This window comes from Eulemur rufifrons, chromosome 16 (genome assembly GCF_041146395.1).
Source record: "Eulemur rufifrons isolate Redbay chromosome 16, OSU_ERuf_1, whole genome shotgun sequence".
Taxonomy (NCBI): Eukaryota; Metazoa; Chordata; class Mammalia; order Primates; family Lemuridae; genus Eulemur; species Eulemur rufifrons.
The window spans coordinates 51,231,232-51,258,045 of record NC_090998.1 but is presented as its reverse complement, the minus strand read 5'-3'; the positions used below and the strand labels follow the sequence as shown (position 1 = coordinate 51,258,045).

At 37.8% G+C, this 26,814-nt stretch overlaps 1 protein-coding gene across 2 annotated transcripts in view; it reads right to left on the bottom strand.

Moving 5' to 3' along the window:
* Positions 1-26,814, bottom strand: part of IRAK3 (interleukin 1 receptor associated kinase 3) — a 46,010-nt gene that overhangs the window by 7,776 nt on the left and 11,420 nt on the right. Inside the window, exons 2-8 of one of the 2 annotated variants that reach the window (XM_069490908.1) lie at positions 24,583-24,765; positions 19,696-19,760; positions 19,005-19,059; positions 17,598-17,749; positions 14,467-14,531; positions 10,620-10,734; positions 9,634-9,752 (exon numbers count right to left, since the gene is read on the bottom strand). In XM_069490908.1, the coding sequence (XP_069347009.1) occupies positions 9,634-9,752; positions 10,620-10,734; positions 14,467-14,531; positions 17,598-17,749; positions 19,005-19,059; positions 19,696-19,760; positions 24,583-24,765 (754 nt within the window). The remainder of the gene's footprint in view (positions 1-9,633; positions 9,753-10,619; positions 10,735-14,466; positions 14,532-17,597; positions 17,750-19,004; positions 19,060-19,695; positions 19,761-24,582; positions 24,766-26,814) is intronic. The other variant, XM_069490909.1, reaches the window with a different exon arrangement.

Genomic DNA, 26,814 nt, shown 5'->3' with positions numbered 1-26,814 from the left:
AAGTTCTGGACAAACCTAATTAAAGTAATATTTCTAGATATTTTAAGACAATGGAGAGGGAAAAAAACTGTTTGGCATGTATTGTGCATGCACATATATATCTATATGTATAAACAAATGAATGTTGGGGTTTGGATACAGTGGTGACAAATAGAATTAATAGGGGAAATTTTAATTGATGTCATATTTCATTGTTTGGGCATCCCTCGGAAAAAAATGAACATATTTGGATGTTTTAGAAGAGGGGAGGTACCGGGGGAAATAGGAATAAGAATTGTTTATATCTAAAATGTTCCTGAAGGATAAAAATAGGTTTTTATGGAGTGGAGAGGGAAAGGGAGGAGACTGATTAATTAATCATTCAAACAAAGAAACAGACTTTGCGTTTCCTGCAGGCATTGACATCCTTATTCAACACTGAGCTGGAGCCCAACCTTACCAGTCACATCAGCCTCAGGAACAGAGACATCAGGTCTGGGGGCAGAGGCAGGAGGAGCCTGGGTCCTCAGGCAAGGTGACATGGCTGCTGGAAGGGGCCAGTCTGTGCTCCCCACCCTCTCTTTCCAACCATGCAGTTTTTCTAGTCGCTCGCAAAGGAAATTCTCCATGCACTTGCTCATTCTGACCTTCCATCTCTGATCAATTTTCATTTAAAAAAATACAGTTTGAAGCAAATGGCTTCTTCCTTCCTTTCTTTCCTAGACCACCTCCCTTGTATGAAAGACCATTTCACTTGGCAGGAGACAAATGGCAGTACCCATTAAAGAAAATGATTTTATAGGAAACATTAGAAACGCTCACCAAGATTATCTCCTTGCTTTGGAAACATTAGCTGGAATGAACGTCTGGGATGGAAAATGCTAAGGATGAAATGCATTTCAATTTTAAATCATTTGTAAATGTGAAAACAATTAAGCTCACTAAGGGAGAGGATGGAAACAACTAAGAGGTTTACTGCTTTCAGATGCTTCTAAGTGTTCCTGTAATTCAAAAACGTCTTCGTTTCCCAAATAAAAATGTGAGGGTCTTTAGCCAAGAACACAGACTGCAACTTTTCAAGATTCTTTCCTTTAAATCCTTTCCTCCTCAAATTCCACCATCTGGAAGTGAATTTTGTTTTTATAACATTCTCACTGAACAGTTCAAATTACCAAGACATTTTTTGGGCTAAATAAACCAGCAGACTGGTTGAAAATACCTTTGCAATACGGGCATTGCTTCATCCTGTGGGTATTCCTCAGCCGTGTCCTTGACAGTTTCTTCCTTAGAAAGCCATTTACTCTCTGAACGTGGACAAGCAAAGACTGCACAAACGCTGATCTCCAGCACAGATCTCACCTTCAAAGCCTGCTGCCTACTGTCATTGTCACTGGAGTCCAACGTCAACACTTCCAAATTTCCACACGCTAATTACGCTCTCCTCCCAATTTCCCTGTCTCTGCTGATGAAACCAATATGCTCCCAGTAATCCTAGACCTTTAATTCTATAATAAGAGCATGATTGTTGGACTCACACGAACATGGAAAGGAACCTCCCCTCTCCCATCTACGGCCATGTGACAGAGGCAAATTACTAACCTCTGTAAGCCTCGGCTTTTTCCTCTGTCAAACTGAGATAATAACAACAATACCTAAACTCAGGGTTGTTGGGAGGATTACTAACAAGTTACTCAGTGGGCGTTTATGTCAGGTCTAAAGTCCTTTGGTTGTCATTGAACTTCCTAATCCATCTGCAGCTTATCAACTACCCTCAATCTATTTGCACTTACCAATGCAATCAGGATAAACTGTGTTTATTGCCGTCTCAGGGTTTTCTTTATTCTGTTCTCCTCATCTTGAAAATACTCTCCCCTCCCTTATTTTTATCTAAATCCTCTCTTCAGCCATAAGACTCACTTCCTCCATGAAGTTTTCACTCAACTACTCTGAATTCCAGTGTTCCTCCTTTCTCCAAGTTCCTACTGTACAGTACAGCCTGAGCTACGTCACTTGGCCATCATAGAGACCGCCTAATGTTGTCTGCTTAAACATAAGGTTGAGTCTACAGATGATATTAATACTAAGTAAATATTTGTTGATATAATCAATTTGTTAAAAGGATTTGAAACCATAAGTAGCCTTAGACTGCACAGCATAGGAATGGCAAATATGTGGGCCAAATGTTGGCAAAACACTTATCCTCCCAAAACAGCCTCCCATAGTCTTGGCAGACATCACAAATTGAGTTCTGAAAGCAGCTACCCTAGGTTCCCTTTCAACACTGCCTGGGGGAAATTATTGTCAATCAATCAAAGATGGAATGTGAGACAAAATTGATTTGTCATAGCTGCTAGAGTATAATGGCTCCTTTTTCAGATGAGGCAAATGAGGCCCACATGGTTGACATGACTTGTTCCAACCAAAATAGTTTAATGGCAGAGCCAGGACTAAAACCTAGCCCTTCTATGTCCCTGTTCGGAGCTCTTTCGATTTACTACAGTTACCTGAAGAAAATATCATTTTATTCAGCTACTCATGAAAGATGAAGAAACTGTTGATTATAAAGAGAAATGAAATGAATTTTTAGTTCCTTTTTTTCTTTAGCTGTGTATAGATAATTCCAGTGACAAAATGAACTAATGGGTGAGTCACAGGATCTTAGTTGAATACAAAAGAAGTTCTAATAGTTAGAGCTGCATCCAAATGCAGCAGGCCCCCCACAGCTGGGCCCTCCGTGATGGCGAGAGGACAAGGACAGGTTGGATGAAGCACGGAGGAGGGGGCAGAGGTGGAAGAGACTCACATTAGGTGGGAATAATCACCGCTTAGGGCCAGCCCCTGGCTGTGCTTTGCGTATAATGTCTCACTCCATCCTGGCACCCTGGGAGAAGGTGCAGCACTACCACACCCACTTCCAGAGCAAGTAGGAGACTAAGGCTCAGGGAATTAGGTGGCTCTCCCAAGAAAGTAGAGGAGCAGGCAGTGATAAGAGACAGGGACAACAATGAGATCACTGGGGTAGTTGTTGAAAAAGGGGAAGAAAAGAGAAAAGCCTGGGGAAAGAGCATTTCAGGAAAACTTTGCCTGCTCCCGGGTGGGCAGGTCGCTGGAAGTGCCTCCTATAAATATCAGAATTCATCCCAATTCAGAAGCTGATCAGGGTAAAGCTTGGCCAGGATTTAAGAGAATACAGGGTCACATCATTCTCTTGTCACAATCCCTATGTTAGGTAGATAGCAAGGGATTCGGGGTCTCCTAGGGACAAAAGTGAGTGCTGTTGCCTTGGTGCAATTGCCCCACCTGGGAAGAAAGACAATGGTTGACCCCAAGCCCCCATCTTCGTCCTGCCCTACCCTAATCCTCTCCCAAGCGAGTGCCCTACCTGGGGGAGGAGGGACTACTCTATGAATCTGCCAATCATAACTCAGCATGCCAACTGCAAAAGAATGCAGAGGACTCTCTAGCCCACGGGCCAGGCCACATAGGTACCATAGAGTCCAGAAATTGGCCTAGAACAACCCGCATGCATAGTAATGCAACTCCCAACTGTCCAATCAAAGTGGTTCCACGGTGATGTCTGAGCCACTAGAGAGGTCCCAATCCGGCACTATAAAGCAAGTTGCAAACCATAACCAAACTCTCTTTTCCTGCTGTGACAAGAGGGCTGGTGGTCATCTGTGGAGTATGTATCTTGCTCTGTAAGCCTATATCTTGTCCTTGCTCTATAATCCTATCTTGCTCCTCATCAATAAATTTCACCTCATGCTGGCCTTACTTTGGTGCGTCTGGTCATTCTTCGACCATGGGCGAGCCAAGAACTGACATTTTCACACTGAAACCTGACACCTAGATTTGTGAGTACAGAGCACAGTACAAAAACAGGCAGGTGTAATGTCAAAGAGTTTGAAAGCAAGAAGAGGTCAACTAGAGATCATTTCCGTTGGTTCTGAATGTACAACTTTGGCCACCCTCTGGCTGGAGAGTGACCTGGGCCTGAACCCAGATTTGTGTGCTCTTCCCACATCATCATCATCCTTCTCCCACTGAGGAAGGAGGAAGTGAACACCATTTCATTTTGCTAAGACAAAAGATGTTGTTCATTGTTCACACTTTGGGCACTAGGCTGCTGAATAATGACCCTCCAATCTTCGTTTTAAAAACTATTTTAAAACCGTAAAAATGTAAGATTATCTACCAGGCATGGTGGCTCACACTCATAATCCTAGCACTCTGGGAGGCCGAGGTGGGAGGATCACTTGGGATCAGGAATTCAAGATCATCCAGGGCAACATAGTGAGACCCCATCTCCACAAAAAATTTAAAAAGTTAGCTGGGCATGGTGGTGCATGCCTGTAGTCCCGGCTACTCAGGAGGCTGAGGCAGGAGGATCACTTAAGTCCAGAGTTCAAGGCTGCAGTGAGCAATGATCATGCCACTGCATTCCAGCCTAGGTGACAGAATGAGGCCCTGTCTCAAAACAATAAATAAATAAATAAATAAGTAAAACATACAAAAATATCAACAAGGTTTTATTTGGATGGAGAGATTTATGGCTTTTTTTTTTATAAAATGACTTATTTTTTACTTCTACTTTATGTTTTTTAAAATTTTATTTAAAGGAGTATGTTCTATTCTAATAACAATAAAAATAAAGTCTATTAGAAAAAAAAAAAAAGAAAACTTGGCATCAGACCTTTGTATCTCAAACCTATCTCAAACCAAATAATTAGAAGTTCCAAAAGAGAGTCTCCCAATGTGCTGGGATTACAGGTGTGAGCCACCTCCACCCCACCCGGCCTCAAATGATTTAGAATAAAGTCTGTGACTCATCAGTCTGAAGCCCAAATAAAGAAAAGAAAAGAAAAGTAACAACATCTTCCATTTTTCACTCCTCCAACAAAAACAGAGCCCTGACTTACTGATGGGAAAGGTCACGGTTCAATACAGATTTTGAGATGTCCTTTTCTTGAGCCAGTTATCAGGATTTACAATAAAATTGCATCCTCCTAGAAGCTGTCTTTCCTCACGTAGATTTAGAGAATTAATATGACAAAGGCAGAAGAGGCAGGGATTTCAGATCTTCCTAAAAGCACTGAGCTGTACACGGGGACCAAGCACCCAGGAGGCCCAGGTTCACAGCAAAGTGGACGATTCATTTAAAAGAGATTCGGGAGGGTAATCTAGGTCAGCCAATCCACGTCGGGCTCAGACTTGCTGGGGACTGACTGTCATTACCACCTGACAGATGTTCAGTGGCCTGAATGAACTGAGTTGGTCCTCTTTCAGTTTCTAGAGAACAGGTGTGCAATCACTAAACAAGACGGGGAAAATCTCCTGTCACAGTTGACACTAACTAACATCTTTGCAGGCAGGTGCAGCAGAAAGGCCAAGAGTTCAGTGGCTATGGGAAGGGGCGGACTGGCTATGGAACAGGCAGGGACACGCTGAGGAGCTCTTGTGATACCAGAGTTCTCAAGCAAACACTCAGAGCCTCGGAAGCCCACACCCTGACACGTGCCTGGGTGGCCGTAGTCTACGGATGAGTTACATTCGATTCCTCAAACTATTTGGAAAACTCAGAAAGGCAACAGTTGTCAGCAGCCCCTCCACCAACTAAAAAATGAAATACATTGCTGGCTGCATTTCTAGTTCAAATCCTGCTCCTTCCATAACATTCTCTTTGTCTCTGACCAGATCTCTTTTGGTACGCTGTATCTTTAGTACTCATTGGGCACTAGGTCTGTCAGTGTTACTTACATGATTTTATAGTTCTGCGTATCCAAACAAGTACCTGGGATACTGGCCTGGAACAACTGGCCTCCTTTTAAGTTGTGAGACCCCTGAGAGACTCCAGAACCTTTCTACAAACGGAAGCCTTCTCAGACCAACCACACGCTGGGCACACTCACTGTTGCACTGTGTATTTTGTGTTCGCTCTCTGACCACCAGGTTGATCCTTTAAGGACAAGACTATTACCATTAATGTCACCTCCACCATGGTCTAACACAATGCTCTGCACTCAACAGATACTCCATACTAAATGGAACATTTGTGAACTAAAATGAATGTGATTCTCCACATATTCAATAAACACATATTAACACAGAAGTGATTGTTATCTTAAAACGGAGCTTAGTTTGTGGGTCCACTTTTCAAACACAATAAATTGACAATGGAGGTAAGTAAAAGAGCAGCCACTACACCACTTAGCCTCTGCCCTTGCCTCTCCCACCACTTCCTGAACAGTCAGGGTAGGAGTCACCCCTGGAAAAGTGTGTGCTCTTTGCTAAACACCATACACACCATATATCATTTAACCCTAAGGGACAGAAGCTACTAAATCTATTGCTAGCATTGTGCAGAAAGACTGAGGCTTAGAAAAGTGGAGCAATTTGCTCAGAACCACATTTTAACTGGAAGGTCTGCTTCTTAAATCTGGTCTCTGATTTCAACATTAGGGGCTACTGAGCTAAGAGGACAGGATGGGAGGAGAGAAGGGGAAAGTATGTGAAAAAGAAAAATCCTCTTTTCAGGCCCTGTCAAGTCTTCCTCCATAACTGTGGTGGTTGCCATAATCACCCCAAAACCCCCCACCCGCTCAGCTCCCTCCTTAGGCCCCAGGAAGACTCTTGCTCCCCAGCCAGAAGGGTTGGCTGCTGATGGCTCACAGCTGAGTTCCAGCCCCACTCCAGGGCTGGTCAGATGCAGGAGTACAAAGACCCGAGTGCCCTGCCTGCCTTTGGGATACCTTTAAGGGCCTTCCCACCTTAGTGCTTCCCCATGGTGTGGGCTGAGACCTCTATTACAGCGGTATCCCACCAGCTCAACCTCTCCAACTGCCCAATTCTGACTTTTTCCTTCCCTCCCTTAAGAATCTTGTGCAGGCAAACCTCCGTCTCTGAGCCTATTCCCTGGGAACCTGCCTGGAGACACTAACCAACAGTGAGAAAGTGGACATATGGGCCCACGGCCTCTGCTCATCTCATACCGGGAGAGGCATGCAGGACAGGTGCATCTGAACCACCTTGCCCAGTGTCAGCTGTGAAAAGTATTGGGAAGAAGGCAGAGCCTGCCTCTATTTCCCTTCCTGCCCTGACATCCTCGTTGCTCTAGTTGGTGGCCTGCTCTGTCTTCCCCTTCCATCAAGAACTATTAGGTTATTAAGGTGAAATGTCCAATTTCCTGAAGTACCAAGTTTGACAGTTGATATCTCTGACATTTCACTTAGACACTTCTTGCTTTATTTTTACTGTGAAGGTAAATCTTCAGTCTTTCAAATGCATGGTCTGGCTTGTGATTATCTTTCAAATTTTTTTTAGAGCAATTTTTGTGGAACCATGGATAAGTAAAAAATTTGTGTTATTTTCCAATATGAGTTCCTTTGTGGAACTGATGCAGCACAGATAGATCAAAATATCAACGAGGTGTTTGGGAGGGATGTAGCTAATGAATGCACAGTACGTCGATGGTTTGCGAAGTTCTGTTCTGGTGATTTTAATTTTGAAAATGAGCCACATGGGTGACCTGAGACGAAGGTGGGTAATGATGAGCTGAAAGCTGTAGTGGAAGTGAATCCATCCCCACCTGTGCCTGAATTAGCAGCAAGGTTTGACATCACTATTCCAACAATCCTCTTATAAGACAACACTTGACCACATGTCACACAAACAACGCTGCTCAAACTTGGAAACTCTCTGTCATCCACCGTATTCACCAGACCTTGCACCAACTGATTACCACTTCTTCCAGGCTTTGGACCACTTCTTGCAAAGAAAAATATTCAATTCTCAACAAGCTGTGGAAAATGCCTTTTCACAATTTCATCACCACTCGCTCTCCAGGCTTCTTCGCTGCTGGCATAAACAAGCTGCCATTAAGATGGCAAAACTGTGACGATACTTTAGGTGCATACTTTAATTGCACTGCTTCTTGTTTGAGATATAATAAACTACATTTTTGATTCAAAATCGCACATTTTCATATTTAATGACCTAACAGAACCCTGACATCCTCTCCCTTGCCCCCTCTCTCTCCTTCAAACTCTGGGTTTCAGAAAAGGGTTTAATGAAGTCAGCCACACAAAAGGAAACTTCATAAAATTAATGTATTATTGCTTGGGATTTAAAATAAGGCAATGCTTACTTTAAGTTTAGACCAAAGCAAGGATATATACAGCCAAATTCCAGGTATTTATTTACTCAGTAAAACATCTATTTGAGCACTTACTGTGTTCAGTGTTGGTTGCAAGCTGGGTGGAAGAGAGATTGTCTTAGGTTGGGGGTGGCCACCTCAGTGGTTCCACTGCATGACTCCACCGACCCCTGGGACCTTCACTGTCCTCTAGTTTTAGGACCCATGAGGGCGCATCATCTTTATGCTGATTCTATGGCACCACTAGCAGGTGATGGAGCAGATGTCTATGGGCAGTTCCCCCCACTCCGCCAAGACCAAGTAAAATCTAGTCTTTTTATATGGAGTTCACTCCTCAGAAAAACAAACAAGCAAGCAGTCCCTCCTCTGCTTACGTCAAAAGTACACTAAGAGCTTTTTTCAAGAAATTTGGAAATGGTTCAAAAAGGCAACAGCCTTTTAAATTCGGTCTTCCCTGATATTCAGCAAAGGTACATTTATGTACTTTTGGACAGGTTCAAGATAAAGGGCAAGCAGAAAAAAATTCACCAGGGGGTGTTTGCTATGGTATATCTACCCTGTCTGAATGATTCTCTATGTCTACTGAAAAACAAGGACTATGGAAGAAGTTGCTTCTAATTTTCTCATTTCTCAAAAATGAATACTAGGGCTGCTACTTGGCTTGTCACTGGTTAATGTACAAAGTTATGAGACAGTAGGCTCAGAAGAATGAGCAAGACACTGGACTTTCAAGGACAAAGAATCTTAATTGCTATGTACTACTGCTGTCTTGAAGGAATCCCCATATAAATCACTTAACCTTTCCTTGAACTTCAGTTAAAAAAAAAAAGTGAGATAAATAGAGGTTCATTTCACAGTGTGCTATCAGGTATAATTAATAAAATACAGATGTTCCTTGACTTATGATGAGGTTACATCCTGATAAACCCATCATAAGTTGAAAATATTAAGTTGAAAATGCATTTAATACACCTAACCTACCAAACATCATAGCTTAGCCTAGCCAACTTTAAACATTCTCAGAACACTTACATTAGCCTACAGTTGGGCAAAATCATCTAACACAAAGCCTATTTTATAGTAAAGTGTTGAATATCTCATGTAATTTATTGAATTCTCTACTGAAAGTGAAAAACAGATTGGTTGTATGGGTACTGGAAGGATGATTTCTACTGAATGCATATCACTTTTGTGCCATCGTAAAGTCAAAAAATCGTCAAGTCAATTCATTGTAAATTGGGACTATCTATACACAGAATTGTCTATCATACATCGCTCATTAATAATTCCCAAAGATATTGTAAACTCTCCCCCTGGCAACAGAAATATGGCTTTTTAAATCCGGTAGGCACATTTTCATTAATAAAAATCTAAGATTTTGAAAACTAACACACATACATACTTACCAGGAGAACTACAGCAGAAAATAGTGTGAAGTATGGACTCACCTGTGATGATGGAAGGGGCTTTTGGGTATAATCTAAAGCTCTGGGATCATTTACCTTGATATACTGCCACAGATGATCGAGCACGGTTGAGTGTTGTGCAAGTAATGAATGGCTTTGGATATTCCTATTAATATACTGATTCGAAGGTGCCAAGAGAGTGGGGCTGTGTTACCCTAAAAAGACAACAGCAGTTGGTTTGGCTGCATATTCTTAGTAAAAACTATCTATATATTTATTATGTGGAAGTATGCCAGAATAGAACAAATGGCAAGGTGAGTGAATCAACAGTTTGTTATGCCACCACCTATTTTTAATTCCAGATGGGTTTCTCTCTGCTACTGATGACAATTCTAGGCCTCTTTTTTTTTTTTTTTCCTTTTCTTTCTTTATTTTGTTTGGTTAGGCCTCTATATAGACAATGAAAACACTCAATAATTTTTAATATTAACTTAAAGCACAGCTAGTAAGGTGACACTTTAAAAGCTCATTAACTAAGATTTTAAAATTATTTGTGGCACAATCATATGGATAATTAAAAATAATCTGCTTTTATTCTTACTCTAACTGAAATTCAGCCTATTTGGAATTAATTTTTAAACTTACCTTTCAAAAACATCTCACGAGTCTTATAAGAAATCATGGCATTTATTCAGCTTCCTTCTCCTTAAGGAGGCTGTATCACTTTTGCATCTACCCTTTGTATTGAAGGATACTTTGCATAAAGTTATACAAATTAAAATTATCTGAGGAATAAGGTAGTTGGTATAAACTCCCTGGAGGTATAGAATCAATGAGGATTAAGAACCCAGCAAATGTTTTTGCAAACATGTTGCACAAAACATGGTAACGCAGGTATTTATATGGATTTCTAAGAGCGAGAAATTAATTCTAGGAGAGGTATTCTACTTCCTTGAGAAACCCATCCTTGGCTATCCCCTCAGGCAAAACACCTTGTCCCTCAGCTCTCTCAGAAAGTTTCAGCAGCTCTCCCAGGGGCTCAAGGAGTCAGTGGATCAAGTAGAATAATAGATAGGACTTACTACACACTGTAATCTGTCAAAAAGCGTTCCATTTCTCATATATGGATACACCAGACAGAACTTCTCAGTCTCTGTAAAATACGCAGCCAACTCTAGTATGTTTGGATGACGAAACCTTGAAACAAAGATTTTTAAAGTCATCAAACTTTTTATTCAACTAGGAAATGAACAACACCCTGGTTTGGGGGAGTAAGGTGGGATGGGGAATCGGTTTAAAGCAGAATATAAATTCAGCTGAGGAAAAAGTAATTTCACTGGACACATGACACAAATTTGCTTTCCAAATTGCTCTAAAGAGTTCTAACAAATACTAGTTACTGGTTTTGATAGTGATAACATAAATATAAATAAAAATCAGCTACCTTTCTACACTGAACTGTCCAAAAAAGAAATTAAGGAAATGATCCTATTTATATTAGTGTAAAAAAAAAAAAACCTCCAAATTCTTAGGAATAAATTTAACGAAGCAGGTGAAAGATCTGTAAACTGACAGCCGTAGGACATTGAGGAAAGGAATTGAAAAAGACACAAATAAATGGAAATATATCTCATGGACTGGAGAATTAATATTGTTAAAATGTCCATATTACCCTAAGTTATCTCCAGACTTAATATAATCTGCTATCAAAATTCCAATCCATTTTTAATAGAAATAGAAAAAATAATCCTAAAATTCATATGGAACCATGATAGACCCGAAATAGTCAAAGCAAATTTGAGAAAGAAGAACAAGCTAGAGGCATGCACTTCCTGATTTCAAACTATATTACAATACTATTAATAATCAAAACAGTATGGAACTGGCATAAAAACAGATACACAGACCAATGGAATAGAATAGAAAACTCAGAAATAAACCTACATATATATGGTCAATTACTCTTTGAAAAGGGCACCAAAAACACACAACAAGGAAAGAAAAGTCTCTTCAACAAATGGTGTTGGGAAAATTGGATATCCAAATGCAAAAGAATGAAATTGTCTTATACCATACATAAAAATTAACTCAAAATGGATTAAAGACTTAATGTAAGATTTAAGATTTGAAACCATAAAAAAATCTTACAAGAAAACATAGAAGAAAATCTCATTGACATTGCTGTTGGCAATGATTTTTTGGATATGACACCAAAAGTAGAGGTAACAAAAGCAAAAATAAATAAGTGGGATCAGATTAAACTAAAAAGCTTCTGCACAGCAGTCAACAAAATGAAAACACAATATACGAAATGGGAAAATATATTTTCAAACCATATATCTGATAATGGGTTAATATAGAAAATATATGAGGAACTCAAACAACTTAATAGCAAAAAAGCAAATAATCTGATTGAAAAATGGGCAAAAGGAACCTGAGTAGACGTTTTTCCAAAGAAGACATACAAATGGCAAACAGGTATATGAAAATGCATTCAACATCACTAATTACCAGAGAAATGCAAATCAAAGCCACAATGAGATATCACCTCTCACCGCCAGAATGGCTATTATCAAAAAAACAAGCAATAACAAGAATTGGCAAGAGTATGGAGAAAATGGAATGCTTCCACACTATTGGTAGGAATGTAAATTTGCATAGCCATTATGGAGGTTCCTTTAAAAACTAAAAATAGAACTACCATATGATTAGCAATCCCACTTCTGGGTATATATTCAAAAGAAATGAAATTAGTATCTCAAAGAGGCATCTGTACCCCCATGTTCACTGTAGCATTATTCACAATAGCCAAGATATGGAGATATGGAATCAACCTAAATGTCCATTGATAGATAAATGAATAAAGAAAATTATACACACACACATATACACTTACACAGGGTGGAATATTATTCACCCATAAAAAAGAAAATCCTACCATTTGCGACAACATGGATGAACCTGGAGGACATTATGCTAAGTGAAATAAGCCAGACACAGAAAAACAAATACTGCACAATCTCACTAATATGTGGAATCTAAAAAAGTCAAATTCACAGAAGCAGAGAGTGGAACAATTGTTATCAGGGGCTAGGGGTGGGGGAAATGGAGAGATGTTAGTCAAAAGGCACAAACTTTCAGTTATAAGAAGAACAAGTTCTGGGGATCAGGTGATAGATATATTAATTAATTTGATTGTGGTACTCGCTAGACAGTCTGTATGTACTATATCAAATCATCACATTGTACCCTTGAATACATACAATTTTTATGTGTAAATTAAGTATTTTTATGGCAAAAATTAAAAGGTTAGAATAAACACTAGGTTGGCAAGAATGGGAAACCAGGTACTCTCCTAAGTGACTGCTGTTAAGTGTGAACTGGTACAACTTCTATTATAGGACAATTTGGTACTATATGATACACATAACCATGATTCTATAATTTTACTTATAGGAATTTATCTTACAGAAACACTGAAGCATTATTTTTGAATAATAAAGTAGAAAAATATAAAACTGATCAATAAGAGAATGGTTAAGTAAACTACAGTACAGTGTATAACAGAATATGAAAAGAAGCAAAGTGAACAATGTGTTTACACTACCTTTTGTGAAAAAGGAGGAAAGTAAAAAAAAAAATATCTATTTGTCTACACATAAAATATCTTTGGAAATATATATGTAAGAAACTGATAACACTGTTGCCTTGGAAAAATCATCTGGATGTCTGGATAATAGTGGGAGAAAAATCTCTTGTTCTACCCTTTTGCACTTTTGGAATTTTGAAATGTCTGAATCTTGCTTTCTTTTTTTTGTTTGTTTTATTTTGTTTACTGAGACAGGGTCTCCCTCTGTTGCCTGGGCTACAGTACAATGGCATCACCATAGCTCACTGCAACCTCCAATGCCTGAGCTTAAGCGATCCTCCTGTCTCAGCCTCTTGAGTAGCTGGGACTACAGGTGCAAACCACCACACCCAGCTAAATTTTTAAAATTATATTTGGTAGAGATGGGATCTCACCATATTGCTCAGGCTGGTCTCAAACTCCTGGCTTCAAGCAATCCTCCAGCTTTGGTTTTCTAAAATGGAAGGATTACAGGGGTGAGCCACCACACCTAGCCTGAATCTTATTTTCATAAGCAAATAAACAAAACTTAAATGTAAAAACTTTTTACCCTAACAATTTTGAGTATGGTTTTTTTATTGACTAAATGATATAGACTAAGTTTTTATTATTGGCCTCTAATATTTTGCTTTCTGGCCCTGGCTATGAAAGGAAAGTGATTCAGTATAATGCCTTCTCTCCCCACCTTCCTCCCTGCCTCTCTACTTCACATATTGGTTGAGAGAACATTTTCTATTTGTAAAGGGTAATAAGTGAACTGTATAGCGTTGGGGGCTTCAATAAGAAAGTCTGCACACTGCAGATATTAATATATATGAAAATGAAGTCATGTTAATTTGTCTCCAAGGACTCTTAGACTCATGAATGAATTCCCCAAAAATAATATGCACATCAAAAGCACCTGATTTCTTTGTCTAAAACTCTCCTCCTGAAGAGAGTTATACTAATGAAACAGTTTCTAGACTGGAATGTCTCTAAAGAACAGGGGAAATGGTAAAATATACACAATTCTAATGTTCTAAGAATTATTACTCAGCCATGTTAGTCACACATGATTTAACCCACTTCCTTGTGACAGTTTCTTGTTAAAATGTGTTCAAGTACGTTACGTAAATGATCTATTTTAAAAGGTACTTTAAGGAAAATAGTGAAGCAGATGTCAAAAATTTACCCAATGTTCTAACATCCAACCCACATTTGTTAAATGTCATGCCAAGCACAGTACTGTAAAATCAAAGATGAACAGAAATGAAACCCAAGCACCTTTAAAGAGGGGAAAATTCTAGACAAGATATACTCACAGTAGTAAAACTTCAAGTTCAGATAAAAACCTCTTCCAATGTTTTTGGCATTGCATTTTTTTCTCCTAAATATCATACGGAAAGACAAGAAAAAAAATTAAGAAAATGACCTCTGTTTATGGGATTCTTAACCTAGGGTCTATAGTCTCCCTAAATTAGATAAACTTTGTGATGTTTATGACACTTTTCTGGGGAGAGAATCCTTAGCTTTCATCAGATTTTTGAAAATCTGTTAGCCCCCAAACAGATTTAGAACCACTGTTCTTGAATTAAAAGTTTATCATGCAATATGTCATGTTGCCAAATTTTCTATTTCAACTCTTTTACCATATTTTGCATACAGGTACATAAATTCAAAAGTATTCTATGTATTCAAAGAAAATCCCATGACATTTAGAACTGCCCCACTTGATTTCCCAAAGAATCCAATTTGTGTTACTTATATTCTGCTGCAAAATTTCACTAATTTGGCATTTATGATCTGGGCCATTTGGATATGTCAGTTTAAGTTTACCTTTGCATTAATTTTGAAAAGATGAGCTAAGCAAATGATAATATAATTCCTTACCTCAGAGAAGCTTTTGAAGCTAGCCCAGTGCCTGACACATGAATATTGAATAAATTAAGTAATTCAATAATATTGTACTGAGCACCTACTCTACACCTGGCACAGTTCTTGAGGCCTTTACGCATCTTATATTATTGCATGTATCTGCACCTCAGGTTCCTAACTTCAGCCACAGAAGAGTTATTAATAAATTAAGTATACTCCCAGATCCCATCATCTGTAGGGATCTGTCATTTGCAAATTGTTAGAGAAGGCAGAGTTCTGGAGCTCTGTCCTTAGGAATAAAGTGAGAAAAACTCAACAGGAATTCTGGAAGCTATTTTCCAAGTTAAGCCAGGAAGTCAGAAATAATACATCAGGCTAAAAAATAATTTTCAAGGGCCATTTTATCAGAATTTGCTTTTTACAAGACCACTGTCTTGGAAGCCAGGAGGACTGAGTTCAGGCCAATCTCTAACACTTGCTATTTGTGACTTTTTGTCAGTCACTTACCCTCCCTAAGGTCACAGTTTTCTTCATCTGAAAAATGAAGGAGTTGGTTTTTGTGTTCATGCTAACCTAGCACTCTAACGCCTGTTGCTTAAAGTGTGATCTATGTGCAAAAACTTCAGCTTCACTGGGAGCTGCTGAGAAATGCTACATCTTGGGTTTCTGCCCCATTATTGTGAATCAGAATCTGCACTGTAAGATAATGCCCAGGTGATTAGTACATATAAAGTTCGAAAAGCACAGATCTAACACATCTAGTACACATTTGAACCACCTAAGGATCTTTTAAAAAATACTGATGCCTGCCACCACTGCCACTGTTCTGACTTAACCAGTTGCTATAGGGCTCATTTTTCAAAAAGCTCCATAGGTGATTCTAAATGCAGTTGGGATTGAGAACACTGGTTGATGCCTTGCCCATTTCTTGGTTTACACATCTGAAATATCCATCTACCAGGTCTTTCTGCTTTTGGTCTAATTCTTGCCATCTTTCCCCCAGTTCCCCTGCCAACTTCCAATCCATTGTCCAACCTGTAATCTAAGTTATATTTTAAAAATACAAATCTAAGCCTTTCATTCTCCTACTTAAAAACCACCCAAGGTTTTAGACCTACCCAATCTTTCCAGCAACACCTATTGTCACTACCTTCCGCCCGCCCACCTCCCCACTCCACTCTACTGGATGAACGGTTATTCCTGAGAAAGATCTATGCCTTCACACACACACCCAGGTATGTGCACCTAAGTCTTCCACCCAGACTGTACCTCCCCACCTTCACTGCCTCCCAAAATCCTACTCATCTTTCAAAATCCAGCTGAAAGGTCACTTCCTTTCTTCCACTTTTCCATTTGTTTTTGAAACTGTTTATGGAGTGGTAACTGTGCCAGATACTCTTCTGGGTGCCAGACACACCCCTCCTCCAGGTGGAGAGAGTTGCTATTTTTTATGTGCCTCTGTGACCTTTCATACAAATTCCAGCTAAAGTACTTCTCATGTAGCCTTCGTTTAATCTTCTCTTCACCTAGCTGTTTCCCCCATAGGACTGCGAGCTCCTGGAGAACAGAACTATGCCTTATTCATCTCTACATGTTCAGTACCCAGCCCACACAAGGAGTTTAGTAAAGGTTTATTGATTGTTGACCAACAATGAAGAAAATGGAGAGCAGCTCTGCCATGTGTGTGTGTTCGTACCCATCTCCCACTGACTCCTGAGTTTGATCCCCTTTCTGCCTCACTGGCTGCAGTCACCCAATTGTCTTCTACCCTTCTGCTCTGGTCATTGGCCTCTTCCCACCTGAAGCCTCCTCTTTCCCATTCTCCTGAACTTTGATAGAAGATAATTGATAAAGTAGTACCAAATGCCAAACTGTGACTTAGCCTGAGAAGGTGTCTGGAGAGGACGCTGCTCATCCTTAAAAGCCAGGAAAACTGGAGCAGACTGGCACAACCTGACCCTCTTAAGCAAAGTCCCAGAGGTCCTACATGGCTTTTCACAAAAGTCTTTCTCATGCAATAAATCAGAGAATGGGAAGGATTTAACTTCTACATTTCTGCAAGACAGGCATTCATTTCTCCAAGACAGGCATTCATTTCTCCAGTCATCTGAGGTCATGTATTTTATTTCTACTTATGAATTTTTTTTTTTTTTTTTAGAGACTAGGTCTCGCTCTGTTACTCAGACTGGAGTGTGGTGGCATGATCATAGCTCACTGCAGCCTCCAACTCCTGGACTCAAGCAATCCTCCTGCCTCAGCCTCCTAAGTAGCTGGGACCACAGGTGGCAACACCATATCTGGCTTAATTTAAAAAAAATTTTCTTTTTTTTTTTTTTTTTTTGTAGAGATGAGGTCTTGCTATGTTGCCCAGGTTGGTCTTGAACTCCTGGGCTCAAGCAATCCTCCCTCCTTGGCCTTCCCAAGTGCTGGGATTATAGGTGTGAGCCACAATGCCCGACCATTTATGAAATTTTTATACTCAAATAAACCTTTCAGTGTTGATGAAATGACAAATTTTAATATGAGGTATGAGCAAATAAATGGAACTGATATCCTGTGATAGTAATTTTTTCCATACCTGTTTAAATAATTTGATGGCATATGTTTGGTTTTGAATCTCCACTCTGTATACAGCAAAAATCTCCCCTTCTCCAATTAGGAAGTCTTTGTGGAAATTTCTGGTTCCTTCTATGATGTTTTGAAAACTGATGGAAGATTTAAGCAATATTCCTTAGGAAGGAAAGCAGGGAGAAGATGAGTTACCTTTTCTCTTTTTGAGAATCCATGTCACCATTATAACCAAAACTTTCATATCAGAAACAAACCAGAGACCTGCAGAAGGTCAGGAGAGAAAGGCCCAAGAACCAAAACTGAAGCCCACTGTGTGCTCTCTGCATGTCTATTTGGGTATCATCCATACCATTCCACAGAGCAAATGGTTTTTGAGAATAGTAGCATTGTGATTTTATCAACTCTCCAAAGAGATCAGCCAAAGAGCTTAGCTGAGGAAACTTTGCCAAGATTTAGTTTCCTTGTCATTAGCTCAATGCGTTGCTGCTGACCCATTATGAATCAAAAACCATTAAAAAATAATGAAAGTGGAAGTCTTACTATGTCTAAACAATATTCCCCAACCATGACTGATAGAAACACTTCTCATGAGCCAAATCCTCTAAATGTCTAACTTATTTCCTCTGAGTAAATTAGAAAGAAGCTTCAGCTTTTTGAAAAATCATCCAAAGCAGAAATTGGGAGAAAACATGTAAAGGTAATCAAATTCAAAAGGCAAAGCTTGGCTAAATCCTTCAGAGCCCAGTTTTGGCTGTATTTCCATAGCTAATACAAGTCCTTTCTAAAGATATTAATGTTTGATTCAGACCTTATTGTTGAAGAACTAAAATCTTATCTAACTTTGCTAATTCTCTTCTCAACCAACAAAGCTTCAGATCTAGTGGCAAAGATTAGGCAAGTGAGCCTTAAATACTCTTTAAAATTTATCAGAATTATTCCCAGGTGGGACTAAATTATTCTCCCTACTGACAAAGTAGGGAAGTTGATATGGAAAATAACTAGATTTTCATATGGACCTCCAGCATTGCTCTACAATTATCTTGAAAGGTTTCCACAATTACACCAAATCTTAGAAATGAAAATTTCTAAAACTATATAAAACCCAACATAATTTTTTAAATGTTTTCCTATGACACATAAAAATGGCAAATTTTACTAACAAAATCCTAAAACATCCCCCTATGTGAAGAGAGCACAATTATGTTCTTCATTATTTGGATTCTTAACATAACAGTTATATGCCATCAATTAGAACTGTAAGTGTCAAAACAAAATAGAAATTATTGCAATACCTGAAGCATTTTATACTGAATCTGAATATAAATGGATAATGTATTCATTGGATATTTCTCCCTCTAGTTTCACTTAAATGAAAGGATGATTTAAAGAAAAGTTGTTGTTTTTTTTTTTTTACCTTTTTCATTATGTTCAGGAATAAGAACATTATCCACTATGACATTGGCTGTTTCCTAAGAGAAGAAATACATACTAAAGTAATTCCATTTCATGAGCCTAGAAAGAATAGAACCTCAACAGAAATCCAAAGCTCCCCCTGGACTATACTGTGCAACAAAGTGGAATCTAATTTAGAAGAAAGCTAGTAGAAAGCAAAGTTATTTCACTTACTTTCTTCAATAGCATTCATTGCCATATATATATTTAAGGCTTCATACTAACCGTAAAAACTCAAGCGTCAATGCCATAGTCAGTTATAGCCCATTTTAAATGACTTCTAATGCTATAAAAATGATCGCTGCTAATTTGCTCTAATAAAATCTGAGAGCAACACACAAAACATCAACTAGGAAGGGGAAATTAAAAGCTGAGTTAAGACTAATGCATAAGTCACACCATCTGTAGTATTTCTACGTCTCATCTCTGACAGATCACTGAGAGGAGAAAGCTCTAAATTCTTCAAATACTTATGAATTTTTCTAATTTCCTGAATCCTTATGTAAGTAACGAATAATGAGAGAACTAAGGCATATCTAGTTTTTAAAAAGTGCCTGAAAATCGAGCATTTTTCTGCCCGATAATTTCATAATTATGCTCAATTTTATATGCAACAAAGTTCAATGGTCATTTCCTACACACATACACTCTACCTTGGATGACACGTTTGGAAATCCATCCTCCTGATGACTTTGCCTTGAAGGATTCAAGGTTGCTCCTGAAAGAGAAATTAGGGGAGCTAGATACAAGAATTTTATGTCCCTAACAAAGATGTTTTCTTTTCTTTCTGAATCTGGAAAAATAATTGCTTTGCTAGTAATGTTCATTTCTGAAGTTCGGTTTCAAGCCTATGGAATGGTTACATATTTACATATGTGAAATAATTTTCTAATGATCAAATATCATACAAATATACTTTTGTTCACTTAAAACATGAATAACTTTCTTAAATTATTGTTAGACATAACTGAAAATATTAAAGTACAAAGTAAAAAACTGAAAGAAAAAAACATTATCAGCTTTTTGTACTTATATTTAAAATTTTTATACTTATGAGATTATATCTCCCTGGGTTAAATTTTTATACCATCTGTACCATAAGGTATTAGAAGTGGTTATGTATGAGAATGTGTGTGTATGTGTGTGTGTCTGCTATCAACCACAAATACATACCACCCCTTCCCAAATATAGAATATAACTTCTATCTGTTATGGTTCTGTCTGAACTGAGGTAGTCTATGTAGCTTCCTACAAAAGACTAAAACCCTGACTTATTTTGCTGTCATTTCTAACATTTTGATTCAGACTTAAAATTTTTATTTCATCTTCCAGTTTTTCTTAGATTAGGTTCTAGGGTTTCTTAAATTATTTTGCTTAGAAGATTAGCAGCAAAACATAATTAAAACAAACATCCTTGAACAACACTATAAACCAACTAGACTTAACAGACATCTGTAGAACACTCCATCCAAAAACAGAATACACATGTATTTCTCAAGTGCACATTGAACATTTTCTAGAACAGACCATATGTTCGGCAATTAAACAAGCTTCAATACATTTATAAAGATTGAAATCCTACAAAGTATTGATATATTTTCTGACCGCAATGGAATTACAGTAGAAATCAGCAATACAAGGAAATCTGGGAATTCATAAGTATGTGGAAATTAAACAACAAATTCACAATCAATTAACCAAAGAAGAAATCACAAGAGAAATTAGAATATACTTTGAGATGAATTAAAACGAAAACACACAACATACCAAAATTTGTGGGATACAGCAAAAGCAGTGCTTAAAGGGAAACATATAGCCATAAATGCCTACCTTAAAAAAGAAGAAGATATTAAATCAATAATCTAACCTTTCACCTGAAGGAACTAGAAAAGGAAGAGCAAACTACACTGATGCAAGTATATGGAAGGGAATAATCAAGGCCAGAATAGAAGTAAATGAAATAGAGAATCTTTAAGAAAGAGAAAATCAGTGAAACCAAATTTGGTTCTTTGAAAAGATCAACAAAGTTGACAATCTTTTAGCTACACTTGCCAAGAAAGAAAAAGAGGAGACTCAAATTACTAAAATCTAGAACAAAAAAAGAGACGTAAGTAGAAACCTTACAGAAATAAAAAAGAATTATAAGGGAATACTATGAACAGCTGTATGCCAAAAAATTAGACAACTTAGATGACATGGACAGATTCCTAGAAAGACACAAACTACTGAAATTAACTCAAAAAGAAATAAACAATCTGAATAGACCTACTGCAAGTAAAGGGATTGAATTAGTATTTTAAAACTTCCCATAAAGAAAAGTCCAGGCTCAGAAGGCTTCACAGGTGAATTCTACCAAATGTGTCAAGAAAATTAACACCAGTCCCTCACAAATTCTTTCAAAGTAGAGGAGGACCAAACAACTTCCCGATCATTCAATAAGGCCAGTGTTATTCTGCTACCAATGCCAGATAAAGACATCACAAGAAAACTACAGACAACATTCCTTATAAATATAGATACAAAAATCTTCAACAAAATATTAGCAAGCCAAATCCAGAAACATGTAAGAAGAATTAGATATAATGACCAAATGGGATTTATCCCAGGACTATAAGATTTATCTAATATCTGAAAGTCAGTCAATGTAATGCACCACACTAATAGAAGGAAGGATAAAAACCACGTGTTTGTTTCAACAGATGGCAAAAAGGCCTTTGACGAAATCCAATACCAAAAGGGAATATTCTCAATTTAATAAAGGATATCTATGAGAAACCCACATTTAACATCATTAATAGTGAAAGACTAAATGTTTTCCCCTTAAGATCAGAAACAAGAAGATAAGGATGTCTGGTCTTGCTAGTTCAATTCAACATTACACTAAATGTTCTAGCCAGAAAAAAAAAAAAAAATAACAAACATCTTGAATTAGGGATTGTTGTATAGATGTGGAATTAGGGATTGTTGTATAGATGTGAAATTTGGGGACTATAAGGGCACTAAACATTGTTGCCCTTTTGTTGTTTGTGAAAAGATAGATAATTTCTTTATTGTCATATAAAATGGAAATTCAAAATGGGTGAAAAGCCAGTAGAAAGCTGCGGATTTCATATCAAAACTGGAAAACAACTGCTGATCATCGAACTATAAATGCAAAATGTGATAAGAACATGCACGCCAGCAACACAGTGACAATAAGTAAAGATTCTAGTGTCTTGAATAATTTGGTTATATCCTGAGATATGAGGGAATGCTTTATGGATGTGAAGAAATCACCTAATGGCAGCAATCTGAATTGCAGGAATAGTGCCTGGGAGGAAATAAAAGGCCCTTCTCAATAAGACTTGTAAGAAAATCCAAATCTACAAAGTGATGCCTGGAGGTTGGAATATTAAAAGTCAAAAATTCCTCTAAAATGAAAACCTTCCCACCAAACAGAACAAAATTTTAAGGAAATGTAGGCAAAACTGATTATTTGGATAGATCTGTCCATGTTAGCAGCAAACAAAGACTAAATCTTTTTATGCATTTTCAGTTAGGAGCTCTAACTCCTATTTCAATAAGTGGCTAACACAGGGCATGCCTGTTTAGCAGGCTATACTTATGTTTCCAAAAAATCATCACAGCACACTTTTAACAACCTATGCAACTAACTTTTTCAAAATTATAATTCAAAACATCAACTCAATAAATTACAATTAAATAATGCTATATTCTTTAGTTAGTACCGGAATAAGGCACTATCCTCCTCTTTATCTCAGATTTATTAATACCTATCTCTTTGTACTACATCAATAAGTAAATGTCTTTCTACCAATCAGCTAAGCTCACATCAAAAAAATGAGATCAACTTTGCATGTGCAACAGACTAGGAATCAACCAAGAATGTAGAATTTTTGTCTATGTACAGTCCAAACTATCCTCTGCTGCATAAACAACATAGAGAGTGAAAATATACCCTAAAATCTATTCCAGAACATTGAAGTATAAAACATACCTGCGTGTCCTATTAAATTGGTGTGAGTTCATATTGTGAACAGCAAGCCATGTGAGTGGTTTCATTGGCAGGAAAAGGCTCAGATAATGAAAAGGCAATGGCTTTACAGTTCCCAGGGACTCACTGAATTTCGCTTGTTCAGTCAGCTTCAGAATAAAGCATTCTGCTGTACTAAACTAAGTGAAGAAACAGTGTGCAAAAGACAAAAGGGGTTAGCCAAGTTATATAGATAATATCATGGTGGAAATGTATTGGGAATGAATATCCCATTAATATGAAAAATCTATAAAATAAAAGTCCATCTGAAGCTACAGTTTTCTGGTACAAATCTCTCAGGATTTCCTTGTGTGTGCAAGGGCTCGTGTGCCCTAAATATATTACCAAAGAACATGTGCGCAAATAAATGGAACAAAAAAGATGCCTACATGAAAAAAGCCAAAAGAATAAAGATATTGATTCAAAAGAGGTTCCAACCTAAGAGCTCTGAGTCTATAACATATGGCCCCAAGATGACTCAAGATAATTATTGCTGAAGTGAATAAATCTAAATGGAATAGACAGAACAGGTGATGTTAGATTATTTTTACTGACAAAGAATAAATGGAGAAAACTTCATGAACTTTAAATGCAAGGCATGGCACAGCATCAGAAACAGACAAGACAAAGGGAAGAATTAGGCCACTGTGGAATGGATTGTAAATAAGGCAGAGTTAAAGGCTGTGGTGTAAAAACAGCAGCAAAAAGAAAAATCTCAAAATTATTCTGGAGGTATCATAAGGGGCAAATCCAATTATATTTTTAATTTCTAATCATATGATAAAACAAACAATAGCATTATCTGTATTTTTCTTTCTCTCTCTCTTTTTTGGAAACAGGGTCTTACTCTGTTGCCTGGGCTAGAGTACAATGGTGTCATCATAGCTCACTGCAACCTCAAACTCCTGGGCTCAAGCAATCCTCTTTCCCTCAGCCTCCTGAGTAGCTGGAACTACAGGCACACACCATCATACCCAGCTAATTTTTCTATTTTTTGTAGAGATGGACTCTCCCTGTGTTGCTCAGGCTGGTTTTGAATTCCTGGCCTCAAGTGATCCTCCTGCTTTAGCCTCCCAAAGTGCTAGGATTATAGGCATGAGCCACCACACCCAGTCTATATTTTTCTTAAAGATTGTGGTTCTAATTCTGTTTATGACTCAAAGAGTTTCAGAGTTTTAAAAACAGAACTGATTCTATTAGCTGCTAAAAACGAAACATTTTAAAAAGTGTAGTTTGCAAGTAAAACTGAAAAAAAAAAAAACCCAAAAGAAAACAAAACTATGAAGTAGTAGAAAGGAATGTGTTGTGTAAGTTAGGCAATAAGGGCAAAAAGTGTCACAAGAAAATGTGAAGCTACAAGGACCCTTCTGGATGAAAGCCGCAGGAAAGGAATCACTGACATATAGTATGACGAGTCAATGGCTTGGATAAAATGCAATATTTACATATACAAATCATAATTCCTATAAGATGGATTGAGAGCCACATTATATGAATAAGTGCTTACCATGGTTTGTAATTAAATAGATAGCTCGATGATGCCCCATCTCCTGCAGGATCTGTAGAAGGTCACCGACGGTCTTGTTTTTCTGTGCCCAGGACCAAAGTAATTCTCTCGTTCCACTTTTACCTTGATCTACATATTTTTCAATGTGACGAACATCCAGCCAGCTGCTTGAAAGTCGCTCCGCTGTGGAAATTGCAATACAGAAACAAAGAATAGTTAAATGTACTTTCATTGGAATACTTGTTTGTATGTAAACTGTATGCCTTATTTCACTTTGTAACTTTTTATTTTGAACTTATTTAGCATATACTCTTCACCCACCTTCTGCTAATGTTAACATCTTATTATGACACGATTATCAGGATCAGTGATAACTAAACTGCAGACCTTATTCTAATTTCACTGGTTTTTCTACTTATGTCCCTTTTCTTTTCTAAGGTCCCATCTAGTTTCCAACATAGCAATTAAATTGTTCTTTCTCCTTAATCTCCTCCAATCTGTGATGGTTCCTCAGTCTTTCCTTGTCTTTCGGAAGAATGGAATGATACTGTGTCCTCAGTATGTAACATCAAGAGGTTTATGATATCCATGTCTTATCACTACTAATGTTTATCTTGATTGCTTGGTAAAGGTGGTGTCTGCAAGGTTTTTCCACTATAAAATTGTCTTTAAAATTTCCCTTTATAATTAACAAGTATGTTGGGGAGATACCTTGAGATTATGCAAATACCCTGCTTCTCCTTGCATTTGGCCACCAATTCTGGCATGCAGCAGCAGACCGTATGTATCACAGTCACTGTGGTGTTTGCTTAACAGTGATTTTCTATTTCTTCCTTTTCCTTCTATGGTCATTAATTGTAGCTCTTCTGTAAGAGCTGTCCCTTCTCCCCCATTTATTTATTTATTCAATTTTTTATTTCTATCAGTATGGGCTCATGGATATTTATTTTATTCTATAGGTTAAAATCCAATACTATCATTATTTATTTTGTTGCTAAAACTGTTCTAGCTTTGTCCACTTAGGTTGGCTCTTGTGTTCTTTTGACAAGCCCTATCTTTTTTTGAGCACTTCTTTATTTTTGGGCTCATTTTGTATTATATTTCCCCTTCCCCAGCACTGGAATAAATTACTTGTCCAAGGATTCCTGGTTTATTTATCGGACAAAGGTGTTTCTTAGTGTCTAAGCTAAGATGCCGGTGCTAGATGTACTCATCATGGCCAGGGTTCTATCACTTCTAGGCCCTCCAAGCACACAGAGCGAGGAGATATATGAATGTGCACTAATCCATGGACCTTTATTTCTCTATCTACATGTATACATATGAAAAACCAAGAGTTCGTTCTGGTACCTCTGATTCCAATCCAACATCACAGGGTACATTTCAGTCTTTCTGCATTTGTAACTTCATTCTTGAACAGTAAGAAACGCTGCTCTTGTTATTGACAATATATTTACTTATTTGTTTAATTCTACTATACAAATAAAACACTTCAGAATTGCTAAGCCATACCCCTGTGAGAAACATATTAACTAACTAAATTAGAGCATAATAATTCTTTTTGTCCTTAGCCTAAAAGTATCCAGTGACGATGTTGTTTTCCAAAGTTACTTAGGTTAATTCTTTTCTTCCTCAACCCCTTCAGTGTGGTTATTATTCATTTGTAATACAGTTAGATTCAGTTGTTGAAGTTTTTATGGAATGGCATTTTAAGTTTTTGTCTTAAATGTCTCATTGAGCATTTTTGAGCAATTAAAAAGTACTATCTGGGTAAGATCAGGGAAATGTTTTTCTAGGATACTAGGCTTTTAATTGCTCAGTTAGGATCTGGTATAAATATACGAACACTGTACTGAAAGTATATGAGTTTTTATGGTGCCCTGAGTTAACAGGATTCTTCAACTGAAAATTTATACTGCCATACTGCACAACTTCCGAATTTTAAAGTGTACTTTAAGGCAAAGGAGGGAGAAAGAAAGCAAACGACAGAAAGGTTGGTCTTGTTTTTATAATATTCCCAGATTAACTTGGTCATCTTGAGCAGCAAAATTAGCAATGTGGCTTTGGGCCATTGCTGGTGACAGCAGCATCCCCTCATACCTTTACCTTCTAGAGAGACTAAAACATTTAGGATCCCAGAAACAGGTCTGTGGATAAAATCCAGCAGTGACCTGACAGTGGTCTTGAGAGCCCCCAACACACCACCATAACTGCTTATAGGAACTCAGCAGT